The 19,911-nt window shown below is 49.3% G+C and overlaps 1 protein-coding gene across 1 annotated transcript in view; it reads left to right on the top strand.

Moving 5' to 3' along the window:
* Window positions 1-9,980, top strand: part of KIAA0930 (KIAA0930 ortholog) — a 41,855-nt gene extending 31,875 nt beyond the window's left edge. Inside the window, exons 3-10 of the mRNA XM_053582299.1 lie at window positions 861-986; window positions 1,075-1,152; window positions 1,421-1,522; window positions 2,659-2,799; window positions 3,428-3,622; window positions 6,425-6,587; window positions 8,133-8,291; window positions 8,788-9,980. Coding sequence (XP_053438274.1) covers window positions 861-986; window positions 1,075-1,152; window positions 1,421-1,522; window positions 2,659-2,799; window positions 3,428-3,622; window positions 6,425-6,587; window positions 8,133-8,291; window positions 8,788-8,828 — 1,005 coding nt within the window. The 3' untranslated portion in view covers window positions 8,829-9,980. The remainder of the gene's footprint in view (window positions 1-860; window positions 987-1,074; window positions 1,153-1,420; window positions 1,523-2,658; window positions 2,800-3,427; window positions 3,623-6,424; window positions 6,588-8,132; window positions 8,292-8,787) is intronic.
* The last annotated feature ends 9,931 nt before the right edge of the window (window positions 9,981-19,911 follow it).

Here is a 19,911-nt window from a genome sequence, read left to right on the forward strand (position 1 = left end):
ATGGGGCTGGCACCCTACCCACTGAGCCACAGGCGCTGCCCTCCCATAACTAATTTGTTAAAAATTTTCGGGTAGGGCCGCGCCTGTGGCTCAAAGGAGTAGAGCGCCAGCCCCGTATGACGGAGGTGGTGGGTTCAAACCCAACCCCGGCCTGCCCCCTGCAAAAAAAAAAACTGCAAAAAAAATATTTTTTTCTGGTAAACTAATTTTTAAAACATTTTCTCCAGCTCAGGCTACTTTTGAACTCCTGCCTTAATAATTGTCCTGCCTCAGCTTCCCAAAGTGCTGGGATTACAGGTGTGAACCACCATGCATAGCCTGTCACTGTTATTGTTGTTGTTATTAATGACACATTTAGCAAATATTATCTCCCTTAATCATCACCACAACCTTGAGAGAAAGATGCCCTTTGTCCATTGTGTAGATGAGGAAACTGAGGCTCAGAGAGAAGAATAGTTGACCTCTGGGTCACATAGCAAGAGAGTTGGAGAGCAAGAGTCAGAGTCCTGGTCCATCTTTTTTATTTTGAGACAGAGTCTCAAGCTGTCTCCCTGGGTAGAGTGCCATGGTGACATCATAGCTCATAGCAACCTCAAACTCTTGGGCTCAAGCAATCCTCTTGCCTCAGTTTTTTGTATTTTTAGTAGAGATGAGGTCTCTGCCTCAGGCTGGTCTTGAACCCATGAGCTCAAGCAATCCACCCACCTCGGCCTCCCGGAGTGCGGGGATTACATGTGTGAGCGACTGCTCCCGGCCCCTGGTCCATCTTAGTGCCTGCCCAGAGCAGCAGTCTGAGCAGGAAGAGCACCAGAGGCCACAGCATTAGCCCTGGGTGCCCACTTCTGCCCTGGGCCTTGCAGGTAGCTGAGGCCGAGCCTGAGGTGGAAGTGGAGGTGTACCGGCGGGACTCCAAGAAGTTGCCAGGCCTGGGAGACCCTGACATTGACTGGGAGGAGAGTGTTTGCCTGAACCTCATCCTGCAGAAGGTACCGGCGGGGGCGAGGGAGGGGCGGTCAGATGGGCTCTGAGGGACAGCAGACCCCTCCCCGCACAGTGACCTGTGCTCTCTTCTAGCTGGACTACATGGTAACCTGTGCGGTGTGCACACGCACTGACAGTGGCGACATCCACATCCACAGGAAGAAGTCCCAGGTGAGCCCTGGGTGCGGGCTGCCCTGTGTGAGGGGAGACGAGTCCTCCTGCTCACTTCCCTGCCCCCGAGGTAGGGGGTCTGACTCCAGAAACCTACCCAGTTCTCGGGTTCCTGTGTCCTTGTGAGGAGCACAGAACCAACCCATCCCAAACAGCAACTCCAGGGCAGCTCTCTGGCTTTGGATTGGCTCTGGACAGTGTGGCCACAGTGGCCTGTCCTCGGAGCAGGGTGGGGCCTCACTCAGCCTTTCCATCTCCTTTCTTCTAGCAAGTGTTCGCATCACCCAGTAAGCACCCCATGGACAGCAAAGGGGAGGAGTCCAAGATCAGCTACCCCAACATCTTCTTTATGATCGACAGCTTCGAGGAGGTGAGCTCAGGAGACTGATGGCCTTACACCCTTTCAAGAAGGCGTTGGCCACTAGGAGCCAGGAAGGGTGTGGACAGGTATAGACATGGCTCTCACTTTTCCCAGTGTTTGATTTGGGGCAGGTGAGGTTCACTCCTCTCTGGTCTCAGTTTCCTCCTCTGTAAAATGACCATCCTCCTTACCTGTCAGAGTTGAACATCAAAAGACGCCTTGAAGGGAGAATGCTCGTAAACCTCACAAAAGTGCTGCCTGGCAGGAGGGATCATCACTGTCAGGGTTAAGCTATAATAAGTGCCTCCACACCTGCCTGCACCACGTAGAATCCCAGAGTGTCAGAGAAATTATCTAGGCCAAGCTTTTGTTCTAAGGTTGGGAGACCAGGGCAGGCAGAACATGACCTACCAGGGAAACATGGGGGTGGGGGTGAGTAGGAAGAAGTGGGTGGGGAGCCGGCCACGTCTCACTCCCTGCATGACCTGCCCACTGTTCCCATGTTGGGGCCTTGGTGGGGGTCCTTGGAGGCATGCAGAGGCACTCAGCACCCCGGGGGGGACTTGGGAGGACGGTGACATTGTCTTGCAGGCACTCTGCTGGGTTTGACAGTGCCTGGAAGCATCTGAGGCTCAGGGAGGTCATGTTCCCTCCCCAGGCTCACATAGTTTGCTCATGGCAGAACTGAGCTTTAACTTTGTGACCTTGGAGTTCACAGCCCATACCAGCCCCAGGAGCACAGGGCAGTGTGGTATCTGTCTATGACACCTGAGTCTGAGTGTTATCCTCTTGGGCAGGTGGTCACCCTGTTACGGCCACTGAGCCTGGAGCAAAGTGCAGGGCCGGATGGGGTGATTGGGGTGGGCAGGCACCCCGTGCACTGTGAAGGAAGTCTAGAATGTGGGCCAGCAGTCCTGGAAAACTGTCCTACTCCTTGACACAGGGAAGCAAGAGGAGGCATCTCTGCCAGTCCCAGACTCACTGTCAGGACCCAGCCCACAGGGACACTCCTGTCTTGCTGAGTTTGGAGGGGGCAGAGCCACTGAGGATGGAGTTCTGAGCAGTCCTCCCTGCGCTAGCCAGGCCGTGCTGCAGGTGGCAGGAACTGATAGTCCTGTCTCCTGCTCCTGTGTGCGCCCACCCAGGTGTTCAGCGACATGACTGTGGGGGAAGGAGAGATGGTCTGTGTGGAGCTGGTGGCCAGTGACAAAACCAACATGTTTCAAGGGGTCATCTTCCAGGGCTCCATCCGCTATGAAGCACTCAAGAAGGTGTACGACAACCGGGTGAGTGCAGGGCGGCCCCCAGGAGCTTTCCCCAGCCTGCTCCTCCTGTGGGCCACACCTAGCCACTTCTGCACTGTGGCTGCCTGCTCAGGACTCCTGGGTGCCCCTTGGCCAGGGTAGGTCCCTTTTGCAGAGGCTGCCTCAGCTCACTTGGGTCACCCACCTTCATCTGAAACCTGAGTGAGGACATCCTCCTCAGCCTGCAGTTCTCTGAGGTGGCAGCTGGTGGTACAGTGACGCTCCCACTGCTAGGAGTCACTTGCTTGCTCCTGATGGGCTCTGGAAACTGGCCCCCCGACTGCCTGTGCTATAAGAGGGCAGGACACCATGCTGCAGCTGGGGGCACCCTTGAGCAAGGCTGGCTGTAGTCCTGGCCTGTCCCCACCTGGAGCTGGGCCTGGTTGTGAGCAGGGTCATGGGGCAGTGAGCAAGGCATCAGCTGGGGCTGGAATACATTCCAGCTGCCCCCCACCTCCCCTGCCAGTGTGGGAGGGCCGATGTTTCCAGGCTCTCCCTCATGGCCAGCCCTCAGGAACTGCTCCTTGATGGTCCCCATGGCTGTTTGCACCCAAGGGAGAGGCCCCATTGAGCCATCTCCACCCACTTCAACGCAGACCATCTCCCACAGGTGAGCGTGGCCGCCCGCGTGGCACAGAAGATGTCGTTTGGCTTCTACAAATACAACAACATGGAGTTTGTGCGCATGAAGGGGCCACAGGGCAAGGGCCATGCTGAGATGGCGGTCAGCCGGGTGTCCACAGGCGACACGTCCCCCTGTGGGACCGAGGAGGACTCCAGCCCAGCGTCACCCATGCATGAGCGGGTAAGGGCTATGCAGCTGGGGGTAGGGCCTCCTGTGGCTCAGATCTACTCCCGCTGCCCCCCTCATCCTTACAGCCTGGTGAGGTAGGTCTCACCACCCAACTCCAGGGAGGAGACCTTGTGCCTTGCCCAAGGTCACTCACACAGCAGGACAATGCCAGGTCTAGAGCTTTTTCTACTTCCTGAGCTGCCATGCCAGCCATGCAGAGCCACAGGGGCAGTGGGCAGAGGGCACTGACTGGGGACTCAGGCTGGCCCTGGAACCTGCCTCATGGCCCTGCTGGGTGAGCATGGCATGTGGCTACCCTTCCCCGGTGAGTCAGATGGAGTCGATGATGACAGGAGGGTAGCTAGGCCAGGCAGGGGCCTTGGGACCACCTGGCCAGATTGTCCAGGTGGTGGTGCCTCTGTTAGCAGCATCCTGTGGGAAGCATGTGTGTTCCTGCCTCACAGACCTGGGAGCCAGGCCTGTGCTACCCCAGGCCATGGGCTCTGTGGGACAGCACTGGACTTGAGCCCTGTTCTTTTTAGGCCACCACCCTTTCCTGGGGTGAGAGGTTGAGGTCAGTTGTCAGCTTTATTCCCAGAAGCTTTTAGGGGGGACCAGTTTTGTAGGCTCTGGAGCATAGGCAGGGAAAGTCTCCAGCCCACAGCTGTTTTGCTCTGGGACAGCTCAGAGGTGTAGGTCAGGGGCAGCTGGAGGAGGACAGGTAAGTTAATGTGCCTGGTCAGGAGGCAGCCTTGCCCAGCCCTGTCTAAAAGGGACATCCATGGGCTGGAATCTTGCTCTGCTGCTCTCCTGGCCTTGGACATGTCTCTTTTCCTCAGTCTCAGTTTTCTTATCCAGAAATGAGGGATGAAAACACCTGCTTCCTGAGGAGTCAGGAGGCCCCACACAGCCTCTGCATGCAGCCCCTGCGTGGGGCCTGGCCCGCAAGAGTAGTTCCCAAGTAGCAACCATTGTAGTCACTATTTGCTGTAGATCTACTTGGAAAACTGACTCTCAGGACTGTAAATGGTGCGTAACTGCTGCAGTGCCTGAGATGAGGGGAGGGTGCTCGTTACACTCACGGTTCTGTGCACATCTCCAGGTGGGCACATGCTGGTTGTTTTTCTCTTCTTCATACGTGCGTAACCTTTTTTCCTTTGATACTTTCTGTAATCAGTGTGTTTTATGAGCTAAACAAAAACAGTAAGTGCTATTTTTTATGAAGATGGGTGAGAATTCTAGGCAGTGGGTCTCTCTTGTCTTTGGAATGAGGTAGTTTATATTTCTGAGCTTATTTCTGGGATAAGGGCCTAATTCTTCCCCAAATCCTAAATTGCCCCCTGGGACTCTGACGGGACGTGTGTGTGAGAGGCCTTGTGCAGATGTGGACTGGGCTGTGGGCTAGACAAACTTGGGTGCTGACTCCAGCCACAAGGTGTTTGCTGAGTGACTGTTAGATACGAGACCTGCCTGCACCTTGATTTTCCCATCTGTCCAATAGGTCTGGTTCCAAAGTGTGCGAAAGCCTCTGGCTCCTAGTAGCAGGAAGGCCCTGGGATCGAGAGGAGAGATTTGCTAGGGTCACTCAGTGTCAGTGGCAGGGCCAATCCCTGGGGACTGCCACCGTGTGCTCACTGTTACCTGTCTCCTTTTCCAGAGGGGTCATTTGTAACCAATGCATGAGAAATGCAGACTCTGTGTATTGTGGTTTCTGGTGTCTTTCTTTTATCTTTTGAAAACTTTCCCTGGCTTGTGGGAGGACCGTCTGGAGCCCTGCAGCCGCCGGGACTTTGGTGAATGTCGGAGCCGTGATGAGGAGGCCGATGGGGCCCGGAAGTCTTGGTCCCAGCTCATCTTGCTCCTCAGATTCTTGTTTGCATGGGGAGGAGGGAGGAGATGGGCCAAGTTCCCTCTGCCTGGAACGCCCTTCCCCCCCTTCTTCACCTGGCGAACTCCTACTCGTCCTTCAAGACCCAGCTCCAGCGGCATCTCCTCCAGGAAGCCTTCCCTGATTTTCCTTTGCCTCTGTGCTCCATGTATCCTGTGCTCCCCTTTCTCTGTCTCAGCAGCTAGCACACTGTAGTTGTCACTTCCTGAGTCTGTTGTCCCTAGCAGACTGTGAGCCCCTTGAGGGCAGGGTCCAGTGTCGTGTGCCTGTCCATCCAAATTGCTATGCCTACCCAGACCCAAGCAGGTGGGAATGTTTAGTGAACAGAGCCAAATACAATGGAAAGGAGGAGAAGGGATGACAGAGGCACAGAGCTGTTGAGCGTGGTGCTTCCCGTGAAGGATGCTGGGACACGAAGGGTGGGGACGTTTTAGCAAAGAAAAGTCAGGGGGAGGAGCATGGCCTCAGGAGGCAGGAGAGCTAGGTTACATGCCCAGTTTTGCCACCACCCTGCTGGGTGACCTTAGGCAAGTCAAGGTCACTATCCCTTTCTTAGTTTCCTTATTTGTCAGATGGGGCCAATCCCAGCCCCATCTAATGGGATGGGGGAGGGGCAAGTGTTGTTCACCATCGGCCACTGCTGTTACTTTGTGCTTGAACAACCCCTCACTGGCTCATGAGTCCTGGAAGAGGGGTACCCCTACAATTTGTGGTGGCTACCTGGCTCCTCTGTGGGCAGTGCTGGTGGCTGGGTGATTTGCTGGCCCCTGAGATGAAACACATCTCCCAGTTTGGGGCCATGAACACAGTCGAGGTCTGCCCCAGGAGCCATGAGTCCGAGAAGTTAGAGCAAGTGGATGGGTGGGCGTTGGGACTCCTGGTGGGCTGCTCCTGCTGCTCTCGTGATTTCAGCTCTTTGTTCCCAGGTGACCTCCTTCAGCACCCCTCCTACCCCGGAGCGGAACAACCGACCGGCCTTCTTCTCCCCGTCCCTGAAGAGGAAGGTCCCCCGGAACCGGATTGCTGAGATGAAGAAGTCTCATTCGGCCAATGACAGCGAGGAGTTCTTCCGAGAGGACGATGGTGGAGGTGACTCTGAGGCCCGCCTGCCGCCCTCAGTCTCCTCTTGATCCAGATTAGTCATTCATTCATTCATTCATTCAGCAACTTTTAGAGAGAGCCTGGGTGCCATATGTCAGGAACTGGGGACAGAGCTATAGACGGACACACAGAAATCCTGATGGGCTTAGTCTTTTCCCTGGCAGAGTTTGTGCACAATTTCAGGGGTTCCTAAATTTTCTGAAGACCTTTGACTTGCTTTATTAAGAAGGGCTTGAGCTGGGAGTGGTAGTACATGCCTATAATCCCAATTGTTCAGGGGGCACGTTGGGAAGATAGCTTAAGCCCAAGATTTGAGACCAGCCTGGGCACTACAGCAAGACCCTATCTCTTAGAAAGAAAAGAAGGGGCAGGTCTGACGGTCTGCCTGCTGCACACACCGTGGTGCGCTGCGTGTGGGGCTCTTACCAGATGCTGCTGCTGTTACTGCTGCTTCTCTGTGGTGTCTGGGGCCAGCTTGCCCTTGGGGTTTTCCTAGTCTTGGCTCTCCTGGTTCTGTGCAGCCTTCTTGGAGCCAGACCACCCTCCAATGACAGGGTCACCATGTGACGACTGTGCTGCTTCGCCAGACCCCTGCCCAGTGGCCTCAAGACCCTTGGGGCAGCCCCACCACCTCTTTTCTCCCCTGGCCTATGCTTTCTCGCTGTCCTCAGTGATCGGTACCATCAGCGAGTTGTGCAGCCAGAAAACAGGAGTCACGCTTGGGCTGTAGAGCCAGGGGAAGCCACTGGAGGGTTTTTTGAGCAAGGGATTGACAAAAATCAGATTTGAGGGCTCAGAATATCACCATGTGGAAAATGGCTGTAGAGGCCAGGGATGAGCTTTAGAGACAAGTTGGGAGGTTCTGGCAAGCTCTGTGCTGGCAGGGACCACGAGCCTGGCTCACCGTTGTCATTGGGACTGGCTGGTACCTGTGCGTGTTTGCTGGGTATGCAGAGAGTGAAGGATTCGGCGACAGCACCATTCAGGGCAGGGTGCTGGGGCTGTGGGGAGAGATGGCAGTCCTTGTCCTGGCCTCTGAGGCCAAGCGGCAGCGGCCTGATGGGGCAAGGCCCTAATCAGGGCCGTGAGATTCCAGCATTGTCCTTGACTGCTCTTGTGTGACCCTGGACAAGCCCCTTATCCACCTCGGCTCTTCCAAATCAGAAGGAAAGTGCTAATAACCAGCACAGCCTGTCCACGGGCAGGTTCCCCCACCCTGGACATCGGATCAGGTGATGGGATATGTCAGCCCAGCATTGCTGCCCCGATGTCCCAAAGTGCTAGTGCCTAATTCCAGTGACGAGCAGGGCACTGGGGAGCAGAGACATTACACACCGTGGTGACGTGCCAGATCTTACTGGGGGACTGAGCTCAAAACAAGAGAAGGGGGCATAGGGGAGGGCCGGGGCTTTCGCCCTGGAGGGCAGGAGAGAGGTGTCACAGGCAGCATAGCCGCTCTGGGCCTGTGGGTGTCAGTGTGGGGGTGGGTGGGTAAGGGGTACCCAGGCCCTGACCTGGCCTTCTTTCCACCAGCGGATCTGCACAATGCCAGCAACCTGCGTTCTCGGTCCCTGTCCGGCACTGGAAGGTCACTGGTGGGGTCCTGGCTGAAGCTGAACAGAGCAGATGGGAATTTCCTTCTCTATGCACACTTAACCTACGTCACTTTGCCGCTGCATCGGATTTTAACAGGTAATGTGGGTTGGTGTGGAGAAACAGCAGCACCCCTTGTAGCCAGCTCTGACTCCTGGCCTTGGGTTCCTGAGGGCCACCTGCAGGGCTGTCTGACCCTGTCCTGTTAATTCAGGTGAGCAGCCTACCAGTTGGGTTTCTGTGTAAGGGTCTCAGCCCCTGTCTCAGTCTTGGGTGGGACCGGAGCTCTTCAGAGCTGAAAGCCTCTTGTGTGCCTTTTTGGTGCACCCTGCCGTCCCCTATTGAGTGGCTGCAGACACTAGCGTGTGTCACTCGTAGGTGAGGAGAGGCGAGGCTCTCGGGATGGAGTGGGCAGCTGCTACAGGCCTGTTCCCCAGTCTGGAAGGTCCAGGTGGCAGGGTAGCCTCTGCAGGCTATGAGGCCGGGGAAGAAGTGTGAGCTGCCCAGTGGGCTTCTTCCGTGTGGCACTGTTGTGGTGGGTGCATGGCTGTGTTGAGCTTCCCTGTTACGTCTGCTTCCCTCCCTCGGGCCCTAGACATCCTGGAAGTACGGCAGAAGCCCATCCTGATGACCTAGCTGTGTGTGGAGCCCGTGTGGAGCCCCGGCTCTGGGAGTGCTGCCAAGTGCCTACCCGTCCACCGCCACCGGGTCTCTGTGACACGCTGGAGCTGCAGCCAGGCGGGGCGGGGCCGGCTCCTGAACACCAGCCCAAACTGAAGTGCCTCTTTCTGCCCCTGCTGGCTCTGCCCTGCCTGTGCCCATGCGCCCGGCGCCCCAGCCCACCTCTGGAGAACCCTCTGCACCCAAAAAGGATCAGAGGCACCAAGAGGCTGTAAGAAAGCGCGTAAGGCGTGTAAGAGAGCAGTGAGTGCCCAGAAGGAGGCCTGACCTCCTGCCGTGGCGTTCACATCTGACAGCAGGTGAGACCACCTGGCGGGGGGGTTACGCAGCATGTCAAACTGTCAACTCTTTCTAAGGAAAACCAATTTAAGATTTTGTAACGCTGTACTGATGAACTTCAGCATCCCAGTCAGCCCCAGCTCATCCTCCCCTAGTTTACCACTTTGATCTGCTAGGTCACTGCGGGGAGATGGGGAACCCAAGACGTGTGATGGCTTCACCCTGGGCTGGGAGCGTCTCACCCATGCCCTGTTCCAGAAAGGCCTCGAGCTGAGCAGACAGGCCCCGATCCTGCCAGAATGGCCTTTTGCTTCCAGCCAAAGAACACGCCAACATACACACCTCTAACTGGAGACACCCCACTCCGGGCCTCAGATGGTGTGACCCGCAGAACTTGGATTCTAAGGGCAGGTGGGAGGGCGTGGTAGCCAGGCAGGAGAACAGGATTTCTGCCAAAGGGTGTCTGATGGTGGGTGGGTTTGGATTGACATCCCCAGGAGGGTTCTACGTAGAACTCCCATCTTCTGGGGGCTGAGGGAGAGAAGGGCGTGTCATTTCATCTTCCCTGGTTTCCTAAACCTTATTTCCTTTGACTGCGCGTGCTGTGCCATTTCTAAGACCAGCTCACGGAGCCAAAGAGGAATGGCCCAGATGGCTTGCACAAGGCCGCTTCTCAGTGGTTCACGGGAGTAGCTGCCTAGCCCAGGCCTGTCTGTGGCCTTGTGCCAGCATGGAGTTTCCATCTGCAATGACTGTCAATTTGCTACTTTGCTCTCCTCAGGACAGAGGCACCTCCTGCCCAACTGGGAATAAACTGGAAGCTGGGTCTCTTTGTTGCTATGGGTTTCATTTGTTTGAAGTCCCCAGGAATATTTGAGGGGTTCCAGTGAGGAAATGAGAGATCTTTGTGGGGCAAAAAGGATGAGGAGGGGCTCATGTTCCTATCTGTGTTCATTCTGCGGGCTCCGGAAACGGGACTACTTTGGGGCTTTCTCCAGATTTTGTATATTGTTATTAAAAGCGAGCTATTGCATTTCATTCTGCCTTGGTTTGCCCACCTGTAAAATGGGGCTGATACCACCTACCTCACTGACATCTCCAGGGTTCAAGTACATGACTGGGTCAGGGTGTGATCCCAGTCATTCTGCATAGTTTGGGTCAGGTGTTAGTATATGGGGATGCTCACCCCTGACTCCGCCTTGTGTAATAACTTAGTCCAGGCTGATGTGGGGGCAGGGACCTGAACGCTCTCACATTCTCCAGCAGTGTCCAGCTCAGGCTTGAGCTGTGTCCCAGCGCTGCATGATTTCATGGACAAAGCCTCAGGGAGCCGTGCGTGTGGCCCAGCCTTCAGGTTATCAATTCGCGTGTTCTCCAGGGGTGCCAAGCACTGTTCCCAAGTTTGTGTCCATGTGGCTGAAATGTACCTGTGTCTTCAGGAACTTTTTCCTCCTTGCTCATTTTGGGGTCTGACAACTTCTGAACTTGATCTTGGGAGAAATATAGTCCCAGTGTGGGAGGGGACAGTGCAGGATGTGCAGCCACACCACCCTCTGTCCTCAGCAGTGGGGGGCACCAGTAGGTCCTCTCCTCTGGGGCCAGGGCTTGGCCAACCTCCGAAGCTCTGCCAGCACCCCCTCCCCTGCCCCCACCCGTGACTCTGAGGACCAGTGTCAGCAAGATGTGAAGGTGCTGTCAGACTATAGAGGCAGGTGTGTGCAAGTGATGGTATCTGTATAGCACGTAAATAGACAACGCATGGTTTGGCTGTTTTATATCCAACACATGGCACTTTCATTCTAAGCAGGTGTTACTATGGTTCCCATCTTACAGATGAGGAAACAACCAGAGGGGTTAAGGGAACTGCCTAAACTGAAAAGCAAGTTAACGATGGCAGGAGTCAAACCTAGGTGTCCAGCCCCAGTCTGCATTCTGAACCACGTGTTGCCCGGACAGATGGACAGACATTTGGTGGAGAGTACCTGTCTCAGTCTTTAAATCCTGAGGCCAAACTTAAAACATGCTCAGAGGCACTTGATAACTAGACAGTAAGATATTACTCAGGTTGGTTTTATTCTAAGTAACAAATGACATCAGGAACAAAATAATAGTTAACAGGAGACAGGGCCAGAACCAGGACCCCCAAAGTCCTGGCATTGATACATTTTTTTCCTCCTAGGCAGCCATTGTTAGTCTTTCTGGGAACATGCCTGCCTCTTGAGTAGTATGGGGCAGACCAAAGCATACATACATGTCTTACAGGGAATTGGGATTAGAGAACACGTTTCCTTTGAGGAAACCTGGGGTCATTTCTTTTTTGGACAGTAAGAAGAAAGTTATGGGGTTTTCTTTATTTTAAAGAAATGTCATGGTACTAGATTCTGACAGTGACATGTTGTCTCCATTTACACACAGCTCTTCGGCACCTGCAGGCTCAGGTGGCCTCCAGCTCACATCCTTTTCGTCCTACTGGAACTGCTAGTTGCCTAAAAATAGGCAGGGCTCATTATTTCAAAAGAAGAGTATTATGTAAAACACAAGTAACAGAAGTCGTGAAAAGAGAAAAAAAAGAAGCAAAAGATTCTAAAGCCAAGTCAACTTGGACATAGGCTGGGATTTCTCATGAGTCAAATCATCGTTACCATTTAGGCTTTTTAAGGACCGTGAACAAATCATCAGTTAGGGTTCTGTCTGCAGGGCGCAGTGACAGTGAGACAGACAGCAAGGCATGTTCCTGATCCTGGACTCAGACCAGGACCTATTTTTGCTGTTTTAATCACAGACTAGTTAGAAGACTTGAAGAATGAAGTAATAATTTTTTTCCATTAAAAGACATTCTAGAGGAAGTCTCTATGCAGTTGGTATAAATGGTTCTCAACCTGTGGGTCGTGACCCCTTTAGGGGTCAAACGACCCTTGCACAGGGGTCATCTAAGACCATCGGAAAACATATATTTCTTTTTTTTTGTAGAGACAGAGTCTCACTTTATGGCCCTCGGTAAAGTGCTGTGGCCTCACACAGCTCACAGCAACCTCCAACTCCTGGGGCTTAAGCAATTCTCTTGCCTCAGCCTCCCGAGTAGCTGGGACTACAGGCGCCTGCCACAACGCCCAGCTATTTTTTGGTTGCAATTTGGCCAGGGCCGGGTTTGAACCCGCCACCCTCAGTATATGGGGCCGGCGCCTTACCGACTGAGCCACAGGCACCGCCCGGAAAACATATATTTCTGATGGTCTTAGGAACTGAGACACCGATCCTCATGTGTGGGGTTGCCTCAAAATGAAGAACTGTATTAAAAGGTCGCAGCATTAGAAAGGTTGAGAACCACTGCTCTAGACTAACTTGAAAAATACATATTTTACAGTTGTCATAATATGGTGGCTTTAAGCTGTTGGCCAAAATTCTTTGAAAGGCTTATAAAATCTGCCAACTTTTAAATGAACTAAATAGGTTTCATTCTGATAGATACTTCTCTCGGTTTTCCAGTGTAGCTAGAATTTGGTTTCATATCCAGCTTCAAAAACGAAGTACTTCTGACATTATGCCAACTCTAAGGGATATGGAAATGCAGATGCCCTTGAGCTTGGGCAGTAGACTTTGGAGCCAAGCAGGGGTCGTACCTGCTGGGGGCTGTGTCCTTTTTTCACTTCTCACTGCCTAACTTCATGCTGATGTGATGCTCGGTGGGGCAGGGAGCCCTTTCTCTGAGCCCCTGCAACAAATGCCGACTGCATCCTCCTTGGACCACACAAAGCCAGGTGACTTGACAGAAGTGGCCCAGGGCTGGATTCAGAACCTACAGCAGTTGGAGCCTCAGGCGGGGAAGCCACAGAAGTGTGGGGACATCTGTGTTTACAGGTTTCTAAGATTCCAGGGCAGCCAGTCACGTTTATTGTTACATCCCAGCCCTTGGGCTCGGTGACCCTCGGACTTTGCTGGGCTGCTTGAAGCTTCTGTCTTCTGTTATCCTTTAGTCCCTCACTTTGTAGGTCAGGCAGTTTAGGTGCAAATAGATACCTTTGGTTTCCAAATGAGGTGTTTGAGAGTCATTAAATCTGCAGAGAAGACCTGTTGAGATATTTCACCATTTTGAAGCTTAAATCATGATTTCTATAAAATATATTTTAGCAAAAACACCTGATGGCATACATTGAATATGTTACAATAGTATGCTAATTGTCAGTGATATTTCCATAAATATCAATAGTTTCTTGATTATCAATAGTTTCTTTCACACCTAGTAGAAACCATTTCTAGGCAGTATTTATGGTTGGCTGTTAGCTTTGCTTTATGATTTCATGTTTCTTTTGAAAATTGATTTGCATGTTAGATATTTAAATTTAATTTTCTTCTGTGTTTTCCTCTAATGAATCTGAACCTAGTTTGTTTTTTTTTTTTTTCTGTAGTAGGCATTTCAGGTTAAATACATGTATGCACATTATAGCAAAGTGATAACCTAGTGATTGAACCTTGTAACTTGCCCCCAATGATTCCTTAATTTTGAGCTTTCACACAGGCAACTTTCTGGAACTGGAGTGTGTCCGAGGCTTCACTCTGGCTTTGGCAGCTATGAGCAGCGAGGGGGCTGGTGGGTGGGTGACTTCAGCTTGGCCGGAGATACAGTATTTGCAAAATGAAATCATACAATGTGTTCAGGTTTAGCTTTCAGCCTCTGTAAAGTAGTATGTGTCCTCTCATTTGTACTGTGAAGTTTTCCAAGTTTTTTCTAGAGAACCTTTAAAAAACCCTCACAGAAGTAGAGAAGGACCTGGAATAGAAGCCAGGAGTCCCAAGTTCAGGTTTTGGCGGCTCCCCAAGAAGCTGTCTGGTCTTCTGGAAGATGAGGGTTCTTGCAGCTGGGTGGTAGGATGTGGAATGCGCCCGTATGTCATACTTTCTGGATCCCTTCCTCAGCCTGCTGTTGCTGGTTCATCAGTGGCAAGGGCAGCCTCAGAGACGCTGTTCATATAATAGGCTTTTTCTTTCTATGGGCAGGTGGACGTGTTATGTCATCACAGGTGATGGGTGGAAGGCCTAAGACCTAGAGTTACAGAATGAGGGGCAGAGAAAAGCTGAAGGAACATGTGGACACATTCAGGAATACAGTAAGGAACTTCACACCATTGACACCTTTTGGAAATAGTCCCTTCCTTAGAAACACCGTAATTTTCTGACCCAGCATCCCCAGGGGCAGCCTGTGCAGGATGTTGGTTAGGAAGGCGGTGGTCTAGCACGTAAAGATGATTCCTTGCCACGTAGATCAAACACTCTTTTTGTTAAATAATTGGGAAGTCCATTTAAATGGGGATATTTAGGGAGAAAGGCTCTATTTGGAAGCTACCTGCAATAAACTTATTCCTATTAACTGCTACTCTTGAAGGCCATTCTTGCTGTTTGAGTTCTTAGACAAACTTTTAGGAACTACTGTCATGCCCTAGCTTAGAAAACAAAGATGATGGCTGGAAAGGAAAACCTTTGGGAATCTATTCCTGGAAAGAAAGAAATGTACAATAACTCAGAACACACCCTGACACAGTTCACTGTAAACATACATGTTGACTGTGAAACATCCTAAATTTTGTGCTTGATTGTTAAAATGACAAGAACAGCTGGAAAATTTACATGAGGAAGGGAAAATACCTGTTTCTGGTGTTAAAAGAAAGGATCATGTTGTCTTTTCCTTACAGCTTCTTGAGTCACCTCCTGACTTAGCCTCCGCATAAACCAGGTTAACAAGATATTTTAAGGATATTCTTGGAATCTGACTTTAATAAAATAATTAGGTTGCTGTTTGAAATAACCGCGGTTTTTAGTGAACTTAAATGATACTTTGAATAAACAATTTTGCTCAAAAGACTTTAGCCAATTCCAGAAACCAACCAAGTTTAGTCATTTAATGGGCACACATGAACCTCATGGGGCAAGCTGGAGCCTTAGACACATTATACACCTGAGCCTGGGCATCTCAAGGGAAGTGCCACTTAGCTTCCTGGGACGTAGTGATGTTGAAGTGAGATGCGGTTATGTACACAGGTCCTGTCAATTATGATAATCACTGCTGTTTCTCCCTGAAATGTGAAAGTCCTAGGGAGCACGTGTGCTGGGGGTGCTCCAGCCTGAGCATGCATGGGGATCACCTGTTCAGACCTAGACAGCTGGTGATGAAATATTTTGAAATCAGGAAGTGATGATTGTAAAACTATGAAAATACAGGCGGCACCTGTGGCTCAGTCGGTAGGGCGCCGGCCCCATATACTGAGGGTGGCGGGTTCAAACCCGGCCCTGGTCGAACTGCAACAAAAAAATAGCCAGGTGTTATGGCGGCACCTGTAGTCTCAGCTGCTCGGGAGGCTGAGGCAAAAGAATCGCTTAAGCCCAGGAGTTGGAAGTTGCTGTGAGCTGTGTGATGCCATGGCACTCTATCGAGGGCCATAAAGTGAAACTCTGTCTCTACAAAAAAAATAATTAAAAAAAAGCTCTATTAAAAAAAAAAATATATGAAAATACTAAAGGCTACAAAATTGTATTTGAAAGGGTGAAATTTATATGAACTCTTTTATCTTTTAAAGAGAGATTTGAGCCCCAACCAGAGGTTCTGACTGCAGGCCCAAGTGTTTGCATTTCCAGTACAATAAGCTCATAGGCGCGGCTGTGTGGCTGTTCCTGGCCCAGCCAGGTAGCTGAAAACCTGCAGCAGGGCTGGTGCGGTTCAGGGACAGCCTTGTTCTTCAGATTAACAATTTTTTTTGTTTGTTTTTTGAGACAAGAGTCTCACTTTGTTGCCCTCGGTAGTGCTATGGCGAGTGCTATGGTGTCACAGCTCACAGCAACCTCAAACTCTTGGATTTAAGCGATTCTCTTGCCTCAGCCTCCTGAGTAGCTGGGACTATAAGCGCCAAGCTTTTATTGTCATTTGAAGTTTCCACTGGATGTTAATAGTTCAGGAAAAATACTTCATGTGTAACTTAAGTCTTTGCAAAAAAAATTTTTTTATACTCTATTTCTCAGGCTAGAGTAGCTCATAGCTATCTCCAACTCCTGAGGAGCTGGGACTTTCAGGCACCTGCCACAATGCCCAGCTAATTGTTCTTTTTTTTGAGACGGAAACTCAAGCTATTGCCCTGGGCAGAGCAACCTCCAACTCCTGCCTCCCAAGTAGCTGGGACTACAGGGGCCCACCACGCCCAGCATTTTTTGGTTGCAGCCCTGGTTGGTGGGCCAGGGCTGGATTTGAACCTGCCAGCTCAGGTGTATGTGGCTGATGCCTTGAGCCATAGGTGCTGAGCCTAATTGTTCTATTTTTACTAGAGAAAAGGGTCTCACTCCTTCTCAGGCTGGTCTTCAACTCCTGAGCTCAAGGAATCCTCCCACCTCTACCTCTCAGAGTGCTGGTTACAGGCTGTGAACCACCACAACTGGCCTGCTTTTTTTTTTTTTTTTAACCAGGCAATCTCTTACCAGAAAAATGCTGAATAACTTAGGAAACCTTAAAAAATGTGAACATGACTCCAAAATACAGCACTATCATAATTGATTTTAATGTTAGTGTCTTAATAGTAATGTTCAAAATTGCCAAAAGCTTTAGTTTATAAACTCAAAATAATTCTCTTAATCATACTGGCCTTAGTTTTCAAATTTCCTTAGGAAAAGCTCAGGTCTCTGAGATGGACCTGGACGTAACTCCCAGGCACCTTCACTTTTCAAGAGAAATCCAACCCCCCCACCACACGTTTCCTTTAGAAAACCTGCCCCAGAGTCCCTGTCTCAGACTTACTTTAAGGATTAACCAATTGATGGCTGGATCCTTGCACTCTGGCCAGCAGTTGAGGACCTACCATTCCCATTCTAATTTGTGAAAACTTTAACAATAAACACCTTGGTCTGAATGGTTTTGGTCTCTTCTTCACCTCCAAACCCACCTTCCATGTTCAGGGAGGTTTCTGATTACTCTTTTTGCATTATTTTCCCTCATGTCTATCTGCATTTGTTTTAATGGCAAGTGTATCACAGAGGAACATAAAATTATCAGACATTGTGATTTTGTTTTTTTTTCCATTTATTCACATTTTATGGATTCTTACACTTCCTTATCAATAGGAGCATTCAAAAACTAATACAAATTGAGACCATATTTTGACAATTCAAGTATTTTAGTTTTAGAAAACAATTTCCTATTTAAAATAAAAACAATTTGTCCATTTGATTGCTAAGTTTTACAATTGTGTCTGCATCAAATGGAAGACTCCTTTGTCCTCACCATCCTTGCCATGATTGCTACCGGGTGAGAGCACACAGTGGCCTGTGTTCAGAATGCTAGATTAAGAGGGACCAGTTCTGACGAGCTGTCCCCAACAGCACATTACAGGACAAATCAGTTAATGCCCACCTCCAGAAAGAGAAGACTTTGGGGTTTAGGAGTTTGCAAAATCTTCACATCCACCGTGCCTGCCTTTTGATTATTCTGAAAAATGAGAATAACTGACAAATGCTCAAATATTTGTTTAACTTCTACCGAAAAGACTATTACAGTGAAAACTTGCTTTGAACTCTGATAGTAAGATAGAATTTAGAATTTTTTTCCTCTACCCCAGAATAGGTAGACTTTTTTTGGCATGCAGCATATAAAAAATGTGATATAGAATTGAAACTGTAAAACGTAACAGTCCTCTTAAAGAACAATCAATCTATGAATGGTCAGACTTGTCCTTCCACAGAAATACAACCTAAACATTAAAAACCAGACATGTTTTCAGTCTGTTATTCTAACAGTAAAGACAGCACTGTACAAAGTTTTTGCTTACTGGGAATGTGCAAAAAGATGAGATGGAGCTATCAGTTTTAAACAAGGCCCCTGGGAGACTTAGTATTTGTCACAATGCAAAGTAGAATTAACAAAAAAATACACATCTCACTTTAGGCCACTTACATCATATAATTTATGGGTTTTCAAACTCAAGACGAAAATTTCATTCCACACTAAACACTTTTAATGCCTAACATTTTGTTAAAAACAAATCAAACTAAACCCATCAGTCAGAATTAGCTGTTAACATGGTGGGGGAAAAATAGGTTAAGCCCTCTGGGGGGCTCCTTCCCCCCAAGTGACAAACATGGAGTCATATTTTATAATATCCACACACACTCAAGGCTTTTTTACACTAACATAATTAAAATGGAGATCAGTAAGTTCCTAAAATATAAAAGAATGATTTCAAGAAAATACCACATTTCGAGTTATGGTACACATATCACATTTTCCCCTGTAATTTTCACTTTAACAGTGATAGTCTTAGCAGCAAAAATCTGCTGGGAATGTAGGAAAAAAGGAAGCCATACATATCCACTAACTTAAAAATATATAAACAATTTTTATGAGAAAGGAAAATTAAAGGGTAATCTAATCATGACCTTTGCCTGCCATTTTTGGTAAACGTCCCACTGCACGCAGACGCTGACAAATACTGCCCTGACATGAAGTGTTCCTCAGGGTGCCTGGGAGCATGGCTGGCTACCCCGCAATCAACATCTGTTTCCCCCATTTCCTCTTCATCTTTTTAAAAGTTGGATAAACCTGATGTGAATGGGGTACAACCACTTGCTTGCTATAAATCATCTGTAATAAAAACTCACATACATTCTCAATTCTAAAAAGTAAATGTAAAAATAATTGTCACTTCCTTCCCAGGTAGAATACAGATAAAGTCTGACCACCTCCCAGAACAGTGCAAGCACACTTCTCTGCGTGTGTGGACCCCAAGTCTGGGGCATGTGTTCACAGTGGGCCAAATCCTGAGGAGAATCAAAAGTACAAAAATCTCATGATAAACGGCCCAAATACCACACCCAAGAACTTATGAGTTAACTATATTAGACCATAGAACTGACTCCCATTTTATACCTAAAGATTGTATAAAATTGCATGTAATTTTAAAAAGGCAACTGTACCATCCACAATTATTCTGACTATTCTTGGAATATGCAAGGGTGAGCCCTTGGGCCCCAAACCTGAGCCTTTAAATAAGATAAGCTAGTTACCAGTTTTAAATGATTCATGAGGAATGAAAACAGATTTAAACATTGAATTCTGCATGTGATTCACGCCCAGAGTCTTCCAAGAATGCTAGTGGTAGTTACCTGACAGCTCTGGAGAAGTGACAGGGTTATGCTCATGCACAACCCATGTCTCCCTTCCAAATGGACATAGTGAACAGCTCATTTGTAAAAAAGTAAATGGATATTCCAGATATCAAAGTTACACTGCTGTCTAAAGTTAAAGTCAATTTTGTCTTTAGTACCTTATTAAATGTTTCCTAGTGAACTCACGGCTCGTGTGTAAACCAAAGTTCCTATGTACTTCTCTTAACAAGCAGTTTTTACATCCATAGGGGTCATGATGATATGAAGACTACAAGCATCTTATCTTCATTTCCTAATATGGTTGCACTTTGACTTAACTTTCTTTTCATAAGGGTTTACCGCCCATAAGCAACCAAATTTGTGCTTTAAAAACCTATTCCTGGCAAGTCCCCCCTCTATGGTAACTTGTCCTTAGGGGGACAAAAAAGTAACAGCACCTCATAAATAGAAACTACAGACCCACATCTACAAAACTTAGAAACTTTTCAACAAGCTATTCATTTCCTTTTAAAATGAAAAAACAGTTCCTGAATTACAGTAAAGCAGCCCATAGGGTTAAAGGCCAATGTCTGCAAACAATAGACTGAAGACTAACGGTGTAGGCCGACACCTGGTACTCACG

Source organism: Nycticebus coucang, chromosome 3 (assembly GCF_027406575.1).
Source record: "Nycticebus coucang isolate mNycCou1 chromosome 3, mNycCou1.pri, whole genome shotgun sequence".
NCBI classification, from domain to species: domain Eukaryota; kingdom Metazoa; phylum Chordata; class Mammalia; order Primates; family Lorisidae; genus Nycticebus; species Nycticebus coucang.